Source organism: Acanthaster planci, unplaced genomic scaffold (genome assembly GCF_054643075.1).
Source record: "Acanthaster planci isolate LZ-2023a unplaced genomic scaffold, COTS_SCS Contig20, whole genome shotgun sequence".
NCBI classification, from domain to species: domain Eukaryota; kingdom Metazoa; phylum Echinodermata; class Asteroidea; order Valvatida; family Acanthasteridae; genus Acanthaster; species Acanthaster planci.
The window spans coordinates 126,822-146,858 of record NW_028257644.1 but is presented as its reverse complement, the minus strand read 5'-3'; the positions used below and the strand labels follow the sequence as shown (position 1 = coordinate 146,858).

Sequence of the window (20,037 nt, the reverse complement as noted above, 5' to 3'; positions counted from 1 at the left end):
CACTCACGATTGCCTATTCACAGAAGCCACACGCTGGCAATGTACCCTGCCCATGTAAAGTTTGTACACACCGTGCTTGGCTAGTCAGTTCACACACACTACACAACTTGATAGTCGTGAGTGACCACCAATACCTTGTCTCCTTTCTCCATGGTATTGTTGACTAGTTGCAGTAGTTGTGCAGCCGCAACTAGTCGAGTAGTGTGGACCCAGCGCCAGTGCATTCACAGCCACGACTAGTTCAGTCTGATCCAGCCATGATTGCGCAGAGCACGGCACAAACAATCCGTCTTGTTTGAAGATATTATAATTCATGAGCGGGCCATGCATCTTCTTTAAGCTTTGGGATTGTGTGTTTATGCATGTCTGTGAAAAAAAAAAGGATTTGCAATGAATGTGCACACCATGATTGAGTCTTCTTTATTTGTCATAAATTTTATTTACAAATCAGTGTTTAATTTTGTGATGTGTGATTCCAAACTGTTCCCTGTAATTCCTCCGCCATCAAAAGGCTGATTTGTAGAACTGTGCGGTGCCTGGTTGAACTCATTCACCAAAATAGGGATCATTTATTGTTTTCTGCATTTAATTTTTAATGTATAAAAATCTGTGAAATTTTTTGTTTGCATATAGTAATAATTAATTTTTGTGCAAAGTGGCTTAAAAATATTTTATTCGTTATAAGCTTTCCTGACGTTGTTTATATAAAAATAGGGTTTCATCCCTCCCCTTGAAGAAAATGGACATGTCCAAGTCATGTGAACGTGACATGCATCGGCATGTTTGTAAGCTCATTAGCATTCAGGTGATCTACTCATATGCACAATAAGGGCCCAATTTTGTGCTGACGGTTTTGTATACGTGAAGTTATTTTACACAAAATTCACATCAAGGTAGAATAATGGACCGCAAATAATGCCAGGTTCACACCGATAATGATGCCATAAAGCATTTGCTGCTATAAAATTCGTCAGAGGGCAAACATGTTCAACATTTGCCAACTCTCAAATTATCGGTGCGAATGTAAATTCAATTTGTTTTGGTACGTAAGTTGGTGCCAAATTTGCGCTGCAAATTTTCAATGCTTCTTGAAGTTAAAACTGCATTTCAACATGCTAAAATCCATGGAAAGAATGTACTATGTGAATGCCTGTCCGAGTTGATCATTTTAATCCAACATCGTCCGGTCCATGTGACGTAATTTCTCTGCAACAATAGCACCCGGCCAGGCCAGCTCATCAGGACCTTAGGAACTTGCCGTTAAAAAAGCAGACTTTACGTGGAAGAACGGTAAAGCCTTACTGGCAAGACTCCCAAGAGGTTCGAAGGGCTGACATGCGAGAAGCTCCAGACCCTGAGGTAAGTCCCATGAGGAGCCTCAAAGAGGATGCTAGACGAACACGGAGATGTCCAAGAGCGCTGTTGTCCGATATGGAAGATCCATCTTGAAAGCCAGAGTGAATGGCGGAGATTGCAGATTGGTAACTGCGGAGAGTCGCAACTTGTGTACCAAATGCATGTTGAACAAATGCATTAAAAAACAGCTACATGTACCTTCCGCGATGCATTGGTCAGAGCCACATCTCATTCTGTGCACCATGAATAAAATGCCAAAGTCAGCTATTGTAGACTTTGCACGTACATGTAGATAGTTGTCTGCTCCTGGCTGTCATTGTCACAGCATCGTCAGAAAGGCCAGCTGAGTGGAATGATCATTTGACAACAGCTAGCAGGTCGGGTGGAGGGTCTTTGGCTGAGGGTAGAGGATGCCAGGGCCCGGTTGATGGAGGAGATCTGGCCTGAGCAGTAGTACTGGAGGGTTTGGTACAAGAGAGATGTGGGAACCAAGGTTGGCGAGGCTAAAAAGGTGCGATGGGGAGGACTCGGCAATGTTCCCGTTTGATTTAGGAGAGTACAGCTGGGATCAGGGATATCGGGGGAAATGCGTAAGTGTCCCTGTCCAGCTGAGACAGAGAGTGTCGGTTGCCTAAAGCTTGAGGGTAGTGGAACCTTGTGCAGAAGACCGGTAGCTGGGCATTTTGAGACAAGGCGAAAAAGTCAATGTGCGGTCTGTCTACAGCCTCAAAGACTGAGCATACATGTACTACTCCTGAGTGAAGGGTCCACTCTGTTAAGCAGATGATTCCCCTTTAGAGTGCATCAGCAATGGTGTTGCTGGTGTCGCACCCGGTTTTAGCGAAGCGCGGCAAAAGGTGCGAAACCCGCGTGCAGATCCCGAACCACTCGCAAGGACAGGAAAAATTCAATCAGAAAAAAAAATATTGTTTTAAGGGGAAAAAAAAATACAAATTTATTGTTACCAAATAAATAAAGCGAAAAGAAATTGAACTTATAATTAAATAATTAATTAACCTCAACTACAATTATATACAGCAATCTGGTGCGCCTGGTATACACCGGTGGAAATTCCTAACTAAACTCAACTCAGTCAATTAATCAATCTAATGTGCCACGAACAATCAAGAGGTAAACCAAATACGGTACTTAAATATTGCGCATGTCACTTAAAATTATATTAACTTCTAATGTATATCCAATAGCAGTTAACTAATCAAACTGAACCTTCCTCACTTCTACTACCTTACTGTGAACGTAACTAAATACTTAACAAGGAAATCACAGCAAAACAATACAGAAAAAAAAACAATAAAGTATTCCGGAATATTATCCAGTCATTTGGGCCCACCGCGGTATTTAGTTTGTGTGCCTGTTTCTTTCTTGTAGAGTCCGGTGATCCCCGTGCGTCGGCTCTCTCATTCGGTGCCTCAAGGGATCTGCCGTACAGCTCCAATGAGCAGCGATGTCGGGCGTACTGTGTCGGCGTCAATCAGACGGCTTGTTCTTAGTGCTGTGCGGTGCGCCCCGTCACCAGACTTTGCATCGTCATGGACCTGGCTTGTCTCATGAAACGCCTGTTCTGCTCATCAGCACCGACTAAAATGCCGTCTACGAACCAATATTAAATATGAGATAATAATAGCTACCTAATCATATTACAACGACTATTACTCTTTAAGAAGGCGTAAATATTATCTCAACTCAATCAGTTCATATCGATGTCATTCGGTCAACAAATACTCTTAAAATACATCAAAAACACACAAAACTGTAAAAATGAATCAACACCTTTCTGTTAATTATTAAGTAAATGAATAAGTAAACTCGATATGAAACTACAACCACGTTTCTCATCTCAAGAAACAGATAGGCTAACTCATGTCACTAGCATGACGGAACTTAAAGTCACCAGACTATATTCTTTGTTTGGACCAGGTTTCCAATGGTGTACATCGAAGGGGAATTGCATTAAAACAGAAAAATCATCATAAAAATTCAAATACTAAAAAATAATGCAATCGACCATACTTACAGTCAGATAGGGTTTTGGTCCCTTGGACATCTGGCCAATCTCGACCGATCCCGGTCTCAAATCAGCAAAAAGCTGCTCAAAATCATAGCGCAATTGCGTCTAACCACCTCGGGTTATTTTTCTCGCGGGGATTTTCTTTATTTTCATCACATGACCACGGCACTGATTTACGTTACAAAAACCAAACAGTCACAGACCCAAATAAAAGCTTCATTCAAATAACTTATAAATATTCATATAAACACGGTCCGCTGAATCCTTCAGCGCGCAGGCTATGCGGATACTTGTGTGTGTGTGTGCGTAGGCATTGCACAGTACAACCTACGCCGCGTACACCAAAAAAAAAAAAAAGAAATTTCTTATGCATGTAGTAATACTTACCCAATCTGCGATGAAGGGAAAAAGGAAGGAAATTGAAAGGAAACTAAATATTAGAAAATGAGAGAGAGAAAAAAAATATATATATACAAATTTCGACAGCAACTGTGACAGCTGGATCCCAAGATGTGTGTTGCTTGAAGATTGATTCTGCCCTCCAAGGTCCAGAGGAGTAATTTTCTTATCAAGAGGCAAAGGCTTGAGGATTTATGTAAGACACCACTGTCCTATTGTCAGATCAGATGAGGATGTGTTTGTTCTCAATTGACAGATGGAAGTGGCAATCGGCATTGAATATGAAGAGTTCCAAGATATTGATGTAATTCCTGATAAGGGATGGACCCCAAGTCTCTGATGCTGGTAAAGGAGGTAGGTAGGCACCCCATCACTGGGAAGCGTCAGTTGTGATGGTGAGCTGCAGAGCAGGTCTCGGGAAGGAAAGACCTTTGGTGAGGTTGGGATTTGAGTGCCACCAGCAAACGTGTGGAATGTTTAACTTTAGTCACCAGCACATCTATTGGGTCCTGACTGGCGCAGAAGAATGTCAACAGGTGGACTTGAATTGGATGCATGTAAAGACGGCAGAAGGGAACTTGGTCCATAAGACTCGCCACGAAGCCCAGGAGGTGAAGTCAAGTTCAAGGCAGGGCCAAGTAGCCAGGCAGAAGGAGGCTGACGCAGACAACCAAGTTGGCAATGCAATCCAGAGTAGGAGTCTTGATTCCCCCGCTGGCGGTCGAGACTTGCCCCAAGGTAGGTCAGACGTTGAGTGGGGGTAGGTCGCAATTTGTTGTGGTTTATAAGAACCCCCAGACTTGTGGAAAGGTTGTAGACAAAGAGGGTGGAAGCTGTAACCTCAGATGCACACTTGCCAATGATGAGCCAGTTGTCCAGGTAATGAAAGGTCAAGATGTCTCGACAACAGAGTTAAGCCACGATAGACCTGACGACATGTGTGAAGACCCTGGGGGACCCCAAAAGGCCGAAAGGGAAGTGCTACAAATACAAAGGTTTGGCCGTCGTAAATGAAGCGGAGGAACTTTTGGTCATATAGGTTGATTGGAATGTGCAGGTACACGTTCTTCAGATCCACTGTAGAGGCCCAGGCTGGGATCGGCAGGGACAGGGTGACTGTTTGCAAGGTGTCCATTTGAAAGTGCCGAGGACGGATGAATCTGTTTAGCAGCTTGAGATTTGGATGCCAGGAGTTTGACTCCTTCTTCGGAGTGAGGAAGAATGTTGAAACGAACCCGTCGCAGGATGGATGGGAGACTGGGGTGATTGCTCATGTCTGAAGAAGGGAGTTGATATATTTTCTGTGTTCATAAGTTTAATTTGAGGTTGTTTTACTTGCAATTGAAGCGAGCGTGTTTCAACAAATTTCCTGCCACAGCACAAGGTCTAGATGCATCACGCACATTTACCACACCATGCACAGACATTGTTGGCCAGTTTGCTGTTGTGATTATCTGAGTAGTACTGTGTGAATTGTCCATAATTCTTGAGTATTGTCGACTGTAGAAATTTTTCACAGATTAAGACAGGTTTAATTAATTTTTATTTTAAATTTTTTGAAAAATGTCATTCTCGTTCATGCCATTCAATCAGCACAACAAATTGACTAAAAGAAAAAAAAATTCCGATCGACCGACCTATTTTTGAGGCATGTAATCAGAAGCACAACTTCTTTTTGGCCTAATTAAAGACAGCATGCATGCAGCAGGCCAAGGTTAAATAACTATAATAATTGTGGATTCCAAGAAATCTTTGGCAAGTGTTGATCCAAATTGGGCAAGCAAATTTATTACATGGCCTGCACGCTCGAGCAAGCTAAAAAAAAACTGATCACATAAAATACATCCATCTACAAACATGTACATGTAATAATGAACCAAATAGGACTTGACACTTCTGCAGTCATTGAATGTTAAAAGTATCACCCTCAGTATTACGTCACTTGACCTGTGATGACATCATCATGACATAACCCAACTTCCATTTATAACATATCCTATCTATTTGAGAATGCCAAGTTTTGTCTATGTTGGACTTTTGGCTCTGAAGATACTAGCCTGCAAAGAATACAACTTTGGAGGTGTGTCATGTGACTTTGGTTGTTGCCCTCACGACCTTAACTCTGGTAAGAAAGATCTTTGTCTGATAGCTGTTTCTTTGTGTAACTTTGCTGATGATGAAAGATAGGAAGATGAAAGATAGGAAAATGACAAGAGTCGCCCCTAGAAGATCGTATCGAATGTCATCTGTTGTTATAGATATTCAAAATTTAATAATACATGACCTAATTGAGTCATTGTGATGTCACTTAAATGTTATCTGGAGCGGAAATTTTATCAACCGTATCACTTTTATGATTTTACCTTGAGAAAGATTTTGCTAGAATTGAAAAAAAATCAGGCCCTCCTTACATGTATTTTGTGAATTTTATGGTGATTGATTCATGTTTTAACAATCTCCTTTGTTCAGAATATGCATCAAAAATGTTTACAATGTGAAAGATGATGTCATCATGACATCAACCAAAATTTCATATAACACAAGGTTCTTTTGATCCATTCCAAGTTTAATCTCAGATTAATTGTTCTGGAGATATTGGTTTCCAAGGGATTCAGCTTTGCAGGCATGTCATATGAACTCAGATGACGTCACCATGACATCACTGTTCTCAGGGAATTTTTAACCTATTATTCGTTCAAGAGATATGTCAAATATCTTGTTAAAATAAGAATTTGAACCTTGTTAAAACAAGAATAATTGCTCCCACTCCCTACCTGGATATGCCACTAGACACCAAGTAGCCAAGAGGCTAGGGGCTGCAATTTTCCCCTGCAACTGTGATTTACATGTACTGCAATTTTCAGAATATACATGTAAGCCATGGCTTATACGCTGATTCTCACGCTGACAAATGTCTCTGTGGCTTATACGCTGGGCAGTCTTCTGTCACAAAAGCCACAACCAGGCCAAGTGTACCACGTGCAGGTGGCGCAGTCATGCTTTCGTTGGTGGCCATTTACATCTGAAAACTCGAACCTCGGAGAATAAATAAACATTCAATTGTCCAGATTTCCAGTTATTAACAGAATTCTGCAAGTCATGAAATCACGAAACACATACATGTACATAAATGTGTACGTAATCTTAAACTTTACTTGCTCTGCTGCGGCAACATTTCTTAGGCGGCTTTGCAAAAAGGTTGCCGCGGTTTGACCGTTGCGGTCGCCACGGTTTGGCCAGGTTGCTAAGGATCCTACAAACCGCGGTTTGGCTGCATCAAAATCACTCATGCGAAGGCAAGTTAATGAGTACGAGTGGAAACTGCGGCATTGTAATGCTAAAGCGCTCATGAATAATGCATTATCAGCTGTCCAAAACACGGTGATCGCGGCGCGTTTTTATGAATCCCAAAGTTTTTTTCCGGAACGTCGGCGATCGCTCGTATGCCCACTGACTTGCATAAATATGAACGCGGTGACTGTGTTGATATTGAAGGGGAATCAACGATCACACATAGTATGAATGAAACACAACGTTTTCAAACGTGATTTTGATCAGGTAATTGCTTCGAAATATAGAACAGCAAATGCTAGCTTAAAATTTGTATTACATATGTACTTAATGTTTCTGCCACCTTGGTGGTACGAGTGTAAAATAATTGCCTTTTACTACTGGCTTGTGTCAAATCCATTGACTTTGCGGTAGGCCGATGTCATGTGCGCTCCAATGGCCGGCGCCAATAAAAAGCCCAAATGAGAGCTGCCAACTTTTACAAACTCACTAAAAGCGGGGATGAAATTTTCTTTCGGAAAGTTGAAATCACAGTGGTGTAATTAATCACTGGTATCAAGAATGTGCACTTCTTACTTTACGGATTCCCAGCCCGGCGATGGACATCGTGAAACGCCATCCAAAAAGGCGAGACCATGCAACCAGCGTATATGCATTCTACACGTAGTATCACCATGTCACGCGCCCAGAAATAAACAACTGTGATCCAATAGACATGGCATTCAGTCATTTATCGGTCATATTTTGCCAGCTCTTAGATGTGTTGTGCACGTATAATACTCGCACCACACTCAAAAAACAAAAACAAACAAAACGATCCGTTCATCACAGACTGGAATTTAAGTCTATGGAATGTAGTGAGAATTTAGGTTCAACAATACGCTCATTACTCAGTTCTTCGCGCTATAAAATCACATCGTTGTACTTCTCGCAAAATTCTTCATGCGTGCGTATTCCGATGCCCCTGTGTTTTCTTTATCGGGAGCAACTGAACTGCAAACAAGCCTAGTAAAATCACACATCGGACTTATCGATGTCATTGACGCTTATTATCGGGCTTCCTACTTCAGTATAAAGCTCATACGCTTTAATTATGCGCTCATTTTAACAAATTAAAGCCGTATTTTTAACGAGAATTTCCATGCGAAAATCCGTCCTGGTTGGCAGCTCTGCCAAAATGAACCAGCATGCCCGTTGATGATACGGACCCGTTGGTCAACTACACATAATTTTACAGCGTTTTCCTACCGGTACCCCAGGCTTTTGACGGAATGGAGAACACTCATGTTCAAAAATACTACTTTACGTATACGTGTACATTACGGGGATCATTTCCCAGAACTGCAAACCAACATCACAAAACACAAACATCACAGCTGGGGTAAAAGTATGTTCTTAGGAGCAAAACAGTGACATACAATGTGCGCGTTTTTCCCCCTTAAAAAATGCCCGAGAAATATTGGAGTCGGTATGCTGGCTTCCTGAAAAGTACCTAGACAGCTTTGGAATGTCACCACGGTGGCCGCAGTCAGTTGCTAATTCCTCTGTGGAGCCGACCGCGATCACCGCGGTCCGAACGTATTTAAATAACAACAGGGGCTTCATAGTCAGTTGCACTGATATGTAAAGTGGGCGGGACACCGCGGTTGTCGGCTTGTAACTAGGGATTGGACAAACCGCGGTGACTTCGGTCAAACCGCAGTTCAACCTTTCTGCAAAGCCGCCTTAGTGATTATTTTCCCACTTTTTATTCCATTCATGGTGGTTGTTTGGTAGACAAATAATCATTTTACTAAGATTTATTTATTGTTGTGACCTAGAGATTTCTTTCTTTACGTTATTAAAATAAACATCAACCGCCTCAATGGTATACCTTCATGTGGCAAATCTTTGGTCTTTTTGCCGATGGTGTTCAGCATGACATTCTACAGAATATCTTCTTTTTTTCACTTGGGTTTTCTGATGACAACACTTTCTGTGGTCACATGGTTATTGGAGTCAGCAATTAGACTGTCCATGAATGGGTCTGCGGTAGCAGTCAGGCAACCCTGAAAACAGGGTTTATGAGATTGCAGTGGTGCGTGCATGCGTGTGTGCCATGTCACATGCAGCATGCATGCAACACAAGAGGTTCCAATGCGATGACTCGAACGAAGGGCTCATGGCAGATTTTTTATTTGTGAAGCAATTTGGCAGTGTCTTTTTGGTCAGTGTCACAAAACCTTCAGATAACTGGATATAGTGCTGTGGACAGTTACAGAGTCTCATTTTGAAATTTTACAATCGTGTACACTGCCTTTAATGAATTTTTCTATTTGCTCATGAATTTCAATCTGTTATATCCGTACTGCTAATTCTTAATTATTCGTGTGCAAATTTCCATAATAACTCATGTATGAAGAGTTCTTTCTTTTGTGAAGATTCACCACTGCCATTAGAGAGAAATGCCACAGCACAGTTTGCAAAACACTGGGTCATTAAATCTAAAATTCACAAAGGATGTGTAATGTTTAAACACACATTGACCTCGAAGGAATTCAGTAACGATACATGGATGTAACAACACCTTCACAGATCACAAACATGATAATGCCCAGTGCTGGAATCGATTGGGTATGATAAAGGTATGTATTGTGAATATGCCTTAAAAGAATAAGCTTACCGTTTTAAAGAACGCAAAAAATGCTCTATTTGGTAGTCGGCGAGCTTTTCAGTCATACAAAATCTCTGATACATGTACCACTGGCATCATGAAATTATATACTCCCTTGGCTTGGGTGGTATTTCGGTATCACCGAAATACCGCAGTATTTTTTTTATACCGAACAATACCGACAAACAATCCATGAATACCGGAATACCGGCTAATTCGGTACTGAATTTCAATACCGCGGTATTCTGGCTATTTTGTTCAGAATGTTCCCACAACCCTCTTAACATGAAAGCAGACAATTAAATCCTCAACACTGACTGCATACTTTGTGGTTTAAGTCACCCAGCATGTGTTTGTATTTTCTCTTTTGGGGAGGAGATAAGATGTAACGTGATACTTCAGCCATGGAGGAATGCTTCAGCATGCAGCCATCAACCCGCCTGTCAAAAGGTTTTGTCTTCCTGTCCCCACCATTGAGTTTGCGGTTTGGGGATAGCTTGTCGACAGTGCTTGTTGTTATTCCCACCAGCACATATCACAGCCTTTACCAGTAGCTTGGGAATTAAAAAGCAGCTGGTCTTCCGGTTCCGTGTCGCACTCGACTTTATTTTCCGAAGATCTTTATTTGCGGATAAGAAATTTAAATGCAAATGCTGCTTATGCTATCCTTATGCTCCCTTTGTGTCTTTTTTGTCCTTTATTTAAAATATGTACAAGTAGTGTGTGAAAATTTATCTAACTGAAACCAGGAATGTGTGTTCTAAACTTCAAAATGATTCAATAAAACTGCGTTCGGTTGGACATCCACGGCAATCGAGGATCATTTTTTACTGTTTTCACATTTGTTCCCAGTCCAACCACACAAAAAGAGAAGCAAAACCCGATCCCTCACTTGTGACTGCTTGTATTTAAGCTTGTCTGGAATAAATTGAGGACAGTATCTGATGTACAGAACTAGCTGCCTTTCAAAATGCGAGACACTGTTTAGTCAAAAGTGTCAGACCCTCAAAGAGATTATGGACTGAAGACAAGGGCGGCACAAGTGTAGTGAAATTAAGTCTATTGTTGGTCTTGAGTGGTCAGTTTTATTGAATGTGTGTGTACTTGGCGGAAGTTTACAACAAAATAATGCGGTCGGTCGTTTGATGTTGGTCAACGTCGGTCGGTATCGTTCAATCTGATAGAGACAAAATATCGTCTGGCTGCATTAAATTTCCTCTGTTGATGCAGGATGCTTAAGAAACTTAAGAAGGTAAGACAACAGGATTTCAGTAGCGTCATGGCGTCACTCGTCGCCTCCTTCCAAGATAGTACAAAAATGCAGCTCAAACTCCACGCCTCGTTCATGAGTCCTTCCAGATTTACGAATCAAGTATGGCAGTGTCTGGGGAGGAAATACGACTTGTAGGGAAGAAGAAAACGACATCAGCAATATGGAATCACTTCGGCTTCAAGCCTGGTGAAGACGGTACACCTGAGAACGAAAATAAGGCAATGTGTCGCGTATGCCACAAAACAGTTGTGGCGAAGCACGGAAACACATCAAACCTGGTCGCGCATCTCCGAGCAAACCACCCTGCAACGTATGCCAAGTTTGTGACCGAGAAAGGGCGTGCCACACGGCCCGGAAATGCAGACCTTGGAGCATCGTCATCGAGCATCAAACAGCCAACAGTCAGAGAATCTTTCTACAAGGCTATGAAATATTCCAGGCAAAGTTCCCGGTGGAAAGAACTCACGGACTCCGTCACACATTTCCTTGCTAAGGAAATGCTGCCAATTTACACCATTGAGAAACCAGGATTCAAGAACATGCTGTTGAAGTTTGATCGGCAGTATGATTTGCCTGGAAGGAACCACTTCAGCAGAGTAGCTATTCCACAGTTGTACACCAGAGTTAAGTCCAGGGTTGCGGAGGATTTGCAGGCAGCAGATTTCTTTTCCGCAACAACAGATATGTGGTCAAGCACCAATATGGAGCCGTACATGAGCTTTACGGTTCACTATCTCTCGCGTGACTGGAAGCTTCAGTCACGATGTTTAGATACATGCTTTCTACCTCAAAGTCACACCGCACAAAATCTGGCTGATGCACTCCGATCCACTTTGGAACAATGGGACTTGCCCACAAGCAAGCTGTCATGCATAACAACAGACAACGGGGCCAACATTGTAGCAGCAATCCGACAATTAGATTGGCCTTGGTTGAACTGTTTCGGCCACAATCTGAACTTGGGGGTGACGAAGGCCATTTCTGATGAGCGTCAACGAACCAGTCGTGCCCTTGGGCTGTGCCGCACCATCGTGGGAAGTTTTTCCCATAGCTGGAAGTTGAAGAAGGAACTTGCGAACGCCCAAGGGAGTCTAAATCTGCCGCAGCATTCCCTCGTCACGGTACGTACATTTTTTAAGATTACCAAAAAAATGTCTTTATTGTAGGCATATTTTTTTATAAATAAGTTTTTGAAAGCGGTCTTATTTCTCATTTTTTTGTAATCAGGCAACTTTGGTCCTGCGTGAACTCTAAAAAGTTAGAAGGAATCTATGTAAAATATCAACATGCTATTTTTTACACTCCTCATCAATGGGATAGTTTAAAGATGTGCGCACTTTATTTTTGGGCTGGCTGGGTGAACGTCCCCTGTCACCCCCCTGAAATATTGAACTGAGCGAGTGCATATGAAAATAACCACACCACAAAGTGAAAGTCTTGTTTATTATTCTGAAGTTTCAAGTTGTACAAATAAAGTATCAGGATAATTAAGCCTCAGTTGGTGGATTTGTGGTCGGCCGCGGAACCCATAGCCTGATTAGCCTCATTAGCATAATGAACCCCATTCTCCCTGATAATTCATTTCGTACTTCTTTTTCTTTATTCCCTAAGGACTGCGCCACCCGATGGGGATCGATGCAGAAGATGGTCGACAGAATCCTCGAGCAAGCACCAGCCATACGCAGGGTATTCTCTGAAGACCGAGCGCATGGACACTTGATGCCAATTTGGCAGGACATCAGCGTGCTGGAAGCCGTCAACAATGGGCTTAAACCAGTGGCGGCCTTCACCGACATCATGTCTGGGGAGGAATACGTCACTGTTTCGTCTCTCCTGCCAATGCTGTGTCACCTGGAAAACAACGTTCTCACCGAGGACCAGGCCGATGTCACCCTGACGGCTGACATAAAAGCGACGATAATGAGGAAAATGAATTCCTTGTATGACCGAGAAAGGACACAGGACTTGATCCATGTCGCCTCCTTCCTTGACCCGCGCTACCGCGCCGACAATATGACAGAGGAACGAATCCAGGCAACAAGGGCCGCGGTCGTGTCAGAAAAAAATTCCATGTCCGAACAAGCCGCACCACCAGCACCCGACTCAGACGTCGAGCGTGACGCTTCGACCGGCGACCCTATCCCAGCACCTGCACTTCAGGCGCCTCAGCAGAAGCGGAAGCTATCCCTCGGTGGAATTCTAGCGAAGAAGCGGAAGGACGACCCGAGCATGCCAATCACACAGCGGGCACAACTGGAAATCGAACGTTTTCTGGCGATGGACAATATAGATGGAGAAGTAGACCCCCTCATGTGGTGGCGTGATAACCAGCAAATGTTCCCCCTTTTGGCAAAGTTAAGCAAGAAATATCTCTGTATCTGCGCTACAAGTTCGCCCTCTGAACGCTTGTTCAGCACCGCAGGACACGTTGCAACATCACAGCGGTCATTGTTGAAGCCAGACAAAGTAAACATGCTGATATTCTTGGCAAAGAACTTGTGAAACTGTCACTATTATTTATTCACGCAGGAATACTGGATTTTATGGTCATGTTTCCAATTGCATGACAAACCAACAACTTCAACTATAAAGATTTTTTTCTACCTATTTTTTTTCAGTGTTACTTCTTTCAGCTTGCTTCACTGATTTATTCGTACTTTTCAATCACAATTGTTCTCTTTGGTTGAGCAGTTTTGATGACTTTTACAAGATGTACTTCAAGTTAAGGTAAATAAACTTTGGGGTTGGAATGGAGAAGGAGAGTACTTGTACAGTCTTGTAGATATACGAGGGAAAAAAACAAGACTGCTGCATGTTGATAGATGGTGTATTCTTATAATTAGATGGATTTTAAAAACGTGCCGGACCAGGTTCACACTATCAATGAACATAAGCGACGAAAAGCTTGCTAAATATCCATGCTCTTAGATTAAACGACCGTACGAGTAATAGGAACAGATTGAGCATAATTCTTTGATTTAAAATAAACATTTTTGAGAAGTTTCAGAAGTCTGAACCACCATGTGTTTGACTCTGTGCCCATTTACATTTAAGTTTATTTTTAGCGTCAGTCAGTTCTTAGGATTTTTAGTAGTTTTCCTCCCAGTGACTTCAACATTTCATACAAAGCCACTGTTGTATTGATCAATCCATGGTCCGTGGTGATCAACGTGCGTGTTGTTGAGTATTTCAGAGGGTTCTAGCAGACAGCAGACCACGTGCTTTCGTGAGGTCGATGCACTGCATGCAGTATGATTGGGAATGGGAAGCACAACCGTGACCATGACAGATGGGCGAACGTAATTAAGGAATCTGATTGGCCCACAATCCCCGAATCATCACTTATGACACGCCCCATGCACCCCTCCGTATAACATGTACATGTACTTGGCATTCTGCAATGCCGGCCGCGCCGCGCCACAGACTTTTCTGGAAGCCACCTTACTGTATTGCGCACGCACAGTGTGAAGGCACAGCTGAAGAGGAACAGCCACTGGTGACCGGCACATAATCATTACAATAACGCACTGTCTCAGCGAGTACCAACTTGACTGTTGTACATACAGTTTAGTCACGTACAGATTTTCACACCATGGGACTGATAACACAGATACGAATCACAGAGCAACGAATCGGTATTTAAAACACCGTTCAGTTTTTATTATTCTTTCACATGAATAATATTTATTTGACATCAAGTGGAAAGATAAATTATAATACTTATTAAGTTTAGAGGGTTTTGTGATGTTAAAAATAATTTATGCTAGCCGCTAGTTGTTCTGTTTGTGTTTTGCCATTGAATGTCAGCGTCAAGGCTACTTTTTGATGAGGTCATGCTTTTTTCAATGAATACCGCGGTATTAGTAAATACCGCGGTATTTTTTTCATGGATACCGCGGTATCAAAAAATACAATACCGCCCAAGCCTAATACTCCCTACCTTCCTTCCCGCCACTGCAATGAAACCTGCGCAAATTCTTCTCCATGACATTTTAAACTTTCACACAAAATTTTGCTGAATTTTCAACCAAAAATTAACATGTCAAATCGATTAATTTGTTTCAGTCATGTATTGCGTGCTTGGCGATGGCTAACCCTGATCTTGATTGGTTGTTAGAGTCTCTATAATCCAAGTAACAATTTTCCATTTGGATGAAATTTCCTTGTGATTTCTGAGACATCTGCAATGCAGACACGAAAGAAAAATCCCAGCAACTAAGAATCTGATACTTCTCAGACCTTTATTTTTAGTCTCTTTTAACCAATCTGTGCCATATATTAATTTCCTTGCTTAATTTTTGTTTAAAGTGTGATTAATGCAGTGGAAGTGTCAGGAAAAAAACACAGAATACATGTACATGTATGTACCATTTCCACTCTCGACAATGGAAAAGTTGGCAGTGTGTCAGGCAAGTTTATCCTCTTCAGCAGTGTCATTTGCCTAACCGGCAGGAACATGGCCACTTTTTGCTCATGTGATAGCTCTTGATCATGTTCATCAGTGGTTTACAATGCAGGCTGTCTAGGATTGTCTGGTGCCATGATCTGAGTGCTAACCCGGACATTGCAGAGGGTTGAGAACTATCAAATCATTTTTACAAGAGATAGAGCTGATCCAAAAAATCAAATCATTGTTTATTGAACAGAAATTCAAATAACAGTATTTTTTATTGGATTTGGAAATTTGGAAAAAATATTTACTTACCTTAAATCTTAAAATTTGGCCTTTTTATATCTATCCCTGTCATGGACAGCCTTTTATTTTTCTGTTTCTAGTGCTATTGAATTTGGTGTTAATTTTTTTACAAAGATTTTAAACGACCAGGCTATGTAAAACACAGGCACTGCTTTCAATTTTGTGCTCAAATTTTGTCCCTGAGACTATTGATAACACTGGAAATTTTGTTTACTGGTTCAGAGAGTGTTATCTTACTGTACTTTTTAATCCCACAAGTATTTCAGTTTCTATTAAAAGAAACCCTACAGTTGTCAATCTCTTTTCAGGAAACTTTTTCTTTGTAGATCTGAATAAATTTAATGGAAAGGGGTTTATTTTAACCACTTGCTGCTGGGGAATCCTGTTTTGAGCACCATGGGTTTATACACAGAGCCGGGGTGCCCGAAATGGGACAAAAGAGATAGGCCTTGTAACAAAAGACAGTACTCAGAAAAAAAAAATGATCTGCTGGGAATTTCAAACATTTTTTCAGTTGTCAACAGTGGAGGAAATCCATCACTGTTTTTAAACAGTATACCACCATTTGTGGCATTTGGGAACCAGGGACAAAGTGCTCCAGTGCTCCACAGATGAACAATACAATACCACTGCACACTAATCTGGCCCGTATTGAAAAGACGTCAGCAGTGCACTGTACTGGTTTAGATTAGAGTAGCCACCAGACAGTCATTCATGTGTGTAAACATCCAGTAAATGAAGTTATGAATTTTAAAATAATTTTGAAAACAGAAAAAAAAAGACCCTGACCAGCAGAATAAACATGGATAAATGGGTCCGGTGTGAAGTGGTTAAAAAGTAAAGGGGTTGGAGAATAAGGCCAAAAAAAAATCTGGTTTCTGGTCTGACGTGCGTCATCCTAGACCTGCGCGTCAGCAAAATAAAGAATTTTTTTATTTTGCATAAAACAATTTCCAAAAGCCGCTAAACTTACTTGATCAGCAGGAATTCTGCTACCGTGTAATTTTAACACATTTTAATGGGTGAGATTGAGTAGTATGTACAGTGAAGGAATCCCCCTAGGACTCCATACATTTCAGTTGGGCATTCTTATCAGATGACGTCATCCCTGTATCTTTACATAAAGGCCATGTCTGAATCAGTTGGCTGCGGCCTGATATAATGCGTGATCCTGTTGGAACTGGCCGTGAATACTGCCAAATACTCAGTGTAATTTCCGGCCGTAGCCAATTGATTCAGACCCGGGCCCACATCTGTGAATCAGACAAACGAAGTGGTATTACGTCCTGCTTACATATACAAATTGAAATGCTTTCAAGCAACAAACCGTAAGGTTTGCATCGCATGATGCAATGATAACTTCAAGTGTTTATGAGTTTCTTAAAACAGAAAATTAATCATTTGTGATAATTAAAACAAACTTAAATATAACTTTTTATGAACCCCCTAATCAAATAACTTTCCTGCAGCAAAACATTTCCAGTGTTACCCCTCGTCCTGTGGGGAAAGTGCTCAAATTTGTAAGCGATGCTTGTGTTTTATGAAGCCTGGTAAGTTATGGTAAATGTTTATAAAGAAATGATCAACAAAAAAACAGAGCCAAACAACAGATCAAATGACATTTTAACACTCACAATTATTTTAACAGCCAACTTAAAGGATTTCTGGTTAAGATCTCTAAACATTTTTTTTTAATTTCCCAAACTAACCAAAGAATAATACAACATGAGTTTCTGTTCAATAAGCAATTATTTGATTTTTAGATCAGCCCCTAATCTTATGTAAAAAGATTTTGACATTTCTCACATCCTCTGCAATGTCCGGGCCAGCAATGATACAGCACAAGACAATTCTAAATGGCCTGCAGTGGAGACCGCCGTACTTACCAGTAATCGAGAGCTATCAAATGGGCAAAAAGTTGTGGTTGTGAATTTCGCTTTAGTGTTGCTATTGACCGGTCATCAGACAAACGGCACTGCTAGAAAGAGAGAAGAAACTTCCCTCACACATGGCCAGTGGTTTCCATTGCCGACAGTGGAAATGGAATATCTCGAGTTTTTTTGGACACACTGCCACTGCAACAGTCACACTTTCAATGAGAAAAAGTAAGCAAGGAAAATAAATATGGCCCAGTTTGGTCAAAATAGACTAAATAAAGGTCCGTAGGGAATCAGATCCATAGCCTCTGGGATTTTTCTTTTGCGTCTGCATTTGCGTTCTTTAAAACATTAAGCTTACTTTTTAAGGCATATTCACAATAGTTATCATGCCGAATCAATTCCAACACTGGGCATTATCATGTGATCTGTCAAGGTGTGACATTCACGTATCATTGCTGAATTTTTTCAAGGTCAATGTATGTTTAAACGTTACGCATCCTTTGCGGTTTTTAGATTTAATGTTTGTGCATTGTTCGCAGAGGGATCCAGTGTTTCGCAAACTGTGCTTTGGCATTTCTCTGTAACGGCGGTGGTCAATCTTCACGAATCAGCTATTACCTTCGAGAAAGGAAGAACTCCCCAGACAAATATTTTTAAAATTGCACACAATTTGCAAAGAATTACGAAAAGGTCCCATATTTCTGAGCGGTATGGATAGCATGATATATTTTCATGTCTCTGTTTGGATTCTTGTGCCAACCAGAATGCATCCATATTTGGTTATCTCTATTAAAATTTTGACTTAAACATTTGAAATAAATTAGTCTTTTCAAATTTGCTTGAATTCTCCATGGCTTTCATTATTTCTATATTTTCATGACTTTTTACGGTCTGGAGATGGAAAATCAAATTTGATGGCAGGAAACCCTGCACTATACCATGGAGGAAGGTTATGGCATGTTCTTCATAAAATGGACTAAAATACAACCCCGCATGTCATTTTTCAAAACTTCTAGAAGATTGACTTTGATCATGTAAAATACAAATTAGCACCTTCAGATTTATAAAAATTATTGTTTGGGGATAATTAGACAAACTGTGTACATTTGGTTGGCTACCAGTGCAAATCAAATGGAGCTGAATTCATTTAAAGTTTTACTTCAAAGTGTTTGCACAAGAGGACTTGATTTCAAAACTTTTATCAACAACAGGGAGAATTCAGTTTATTTTTCAACTGATGTATTTTAAGCACCTAAGAAATAACTTGTAAAAAATATAAGCCACGGGAAAAAGAGCACACAATTGATGGAAAATGGTGAGAGAAGTTTGGCTCTCTTCATTCTTTTACTGTTTTTAATTACTTTCGCTAAATCTGCATATCTGCCAGGTGTTATATCTTTCAAGTTTGGCTGCATCAGAAATGTATAATGAGAACACTATGTTCGTTGCAAACGTCATATTTGACAGAATTTTGATGACGTTCGAGAATTTTGACAGAAACTGCATGACGCTCGACAATACTGAAATGACCGTCACGTGCAGTACTTCAACATTCCATGTGCGATGTTCATTTTATCGCTTATTTGGGAGTTATCCCCACTGAAAATTAAATCAAAATTAACATGATAAACAACTCTGAGCATTAGATTTTCTTCATGAATCGTATTTCATGTCTCGGACGTCTTTTTTTGTGAACGTCATTCAGTATGACAGATTTTCTTTTGAGAAATCTTGGTACGAAGAGAAAAATCCATTCCATGGAGAGGTTCATGAATATCGAATGAAAAAGAGGGAAAACTTTCTGGGTAGATTTCAAAGGTCAAACAGCCCACGATGCAACAAAATGTTTCCCCAACGTCACCATGAGATATTGACAGACGTCACAAAATCGCCATGATCGGTATTTTGGACTGCGGTTTTCAGAAACGTACTTGAAGAAATGTGATCAGTCCAGATGTGATGATGGTTTGGGGGTGCTTTTTTGCACTTTTTTAAAGCTTGTTTTGTACATCGATTTTGAATTTACTCGCTGGTTTTTTGCAATCCAGTTTTTGACAATCAAATGACGTTTGCGACTGCCGACTTCAAGACCTGATTATTTGTGAGATATTTTTTTCACTTTGCAACTATGGTTTTAATATGTGTAAATATTATCACCTTTCACCACATACAAATCTGCGTAAAATAATTGTGGGAATTATTACTTCCCGGTGACTTTTACTTGGCTAAGATTTCAACAGGTTGTTCACGTCTGTCAAAAATGCTGACATTTGAGACTTTAATTAATCAATTCTGATTAAGTTGAAAGATGGGAACGGTCATCACTGTTCCAGATATCAGCCATGACTTCCCTCATTTTATCAGATATCGGGAATTAATTTCCTGCTGTTCACTTAAGGAAAAATGAACCCCCAAAGTTGAACATTATCTAATGGTCCATATTTTGAGGAATCTGCCTAA

The 20,037-nt window shown here is 40.9% G+C and overlaps 2 protein-coding genes across 5 annotated transcripts in view; one reads left to right on the top strand and one right to left on the bottom strand.

The window, feature by feature from the left end:
* The window catches only part of LOC147795473 (cilia- and flagella-associated protein 65-like), a 52,241-nt gene that overhangs the window by 6,143 nt on the left and 26,061 nt on the right, over positions 1-20,037 (bottom strand). Inside the window, exons 3-4 of one of the 4 annotated variants that reach the window (XR_015423867.1) lie at positions 3,392-5,060; positions 1,821-2,967 (exon numbers count right to left, since the gene is read on the bottom strand). The exons of 2 other annotated variants lie outside the window; for them this stretch is intronic. Coding sequence is in view for 1 of the 2 variants with exons in the window: in XM_087131847.1 (XP_086987973.1) it covers positions 1,713-1,812 (100 nt within the window). In the remaining variant the exon portion in view is untranslated. One more of the 4 variants, XM_087131847.1, reaches the window with a different exon arrangement.
* LOC147795474 (E3 SUMO-protein ligase ZBED1-like) lies at positions 11,103-13,640 on the top strand. Its single transcript, XM_087131848.1, has 2 exons — positions 11,103-11,991; positions 12,779-13,640. Exons 1-2 carry the CDS (start codon positions 11,103-11,105, stop codon positions 13,501-13,503), a joined length of 1,614 nt encoding a protein of 537 aa, XP_086987974.1. The 3' UTR covers positions 13,504-13,640.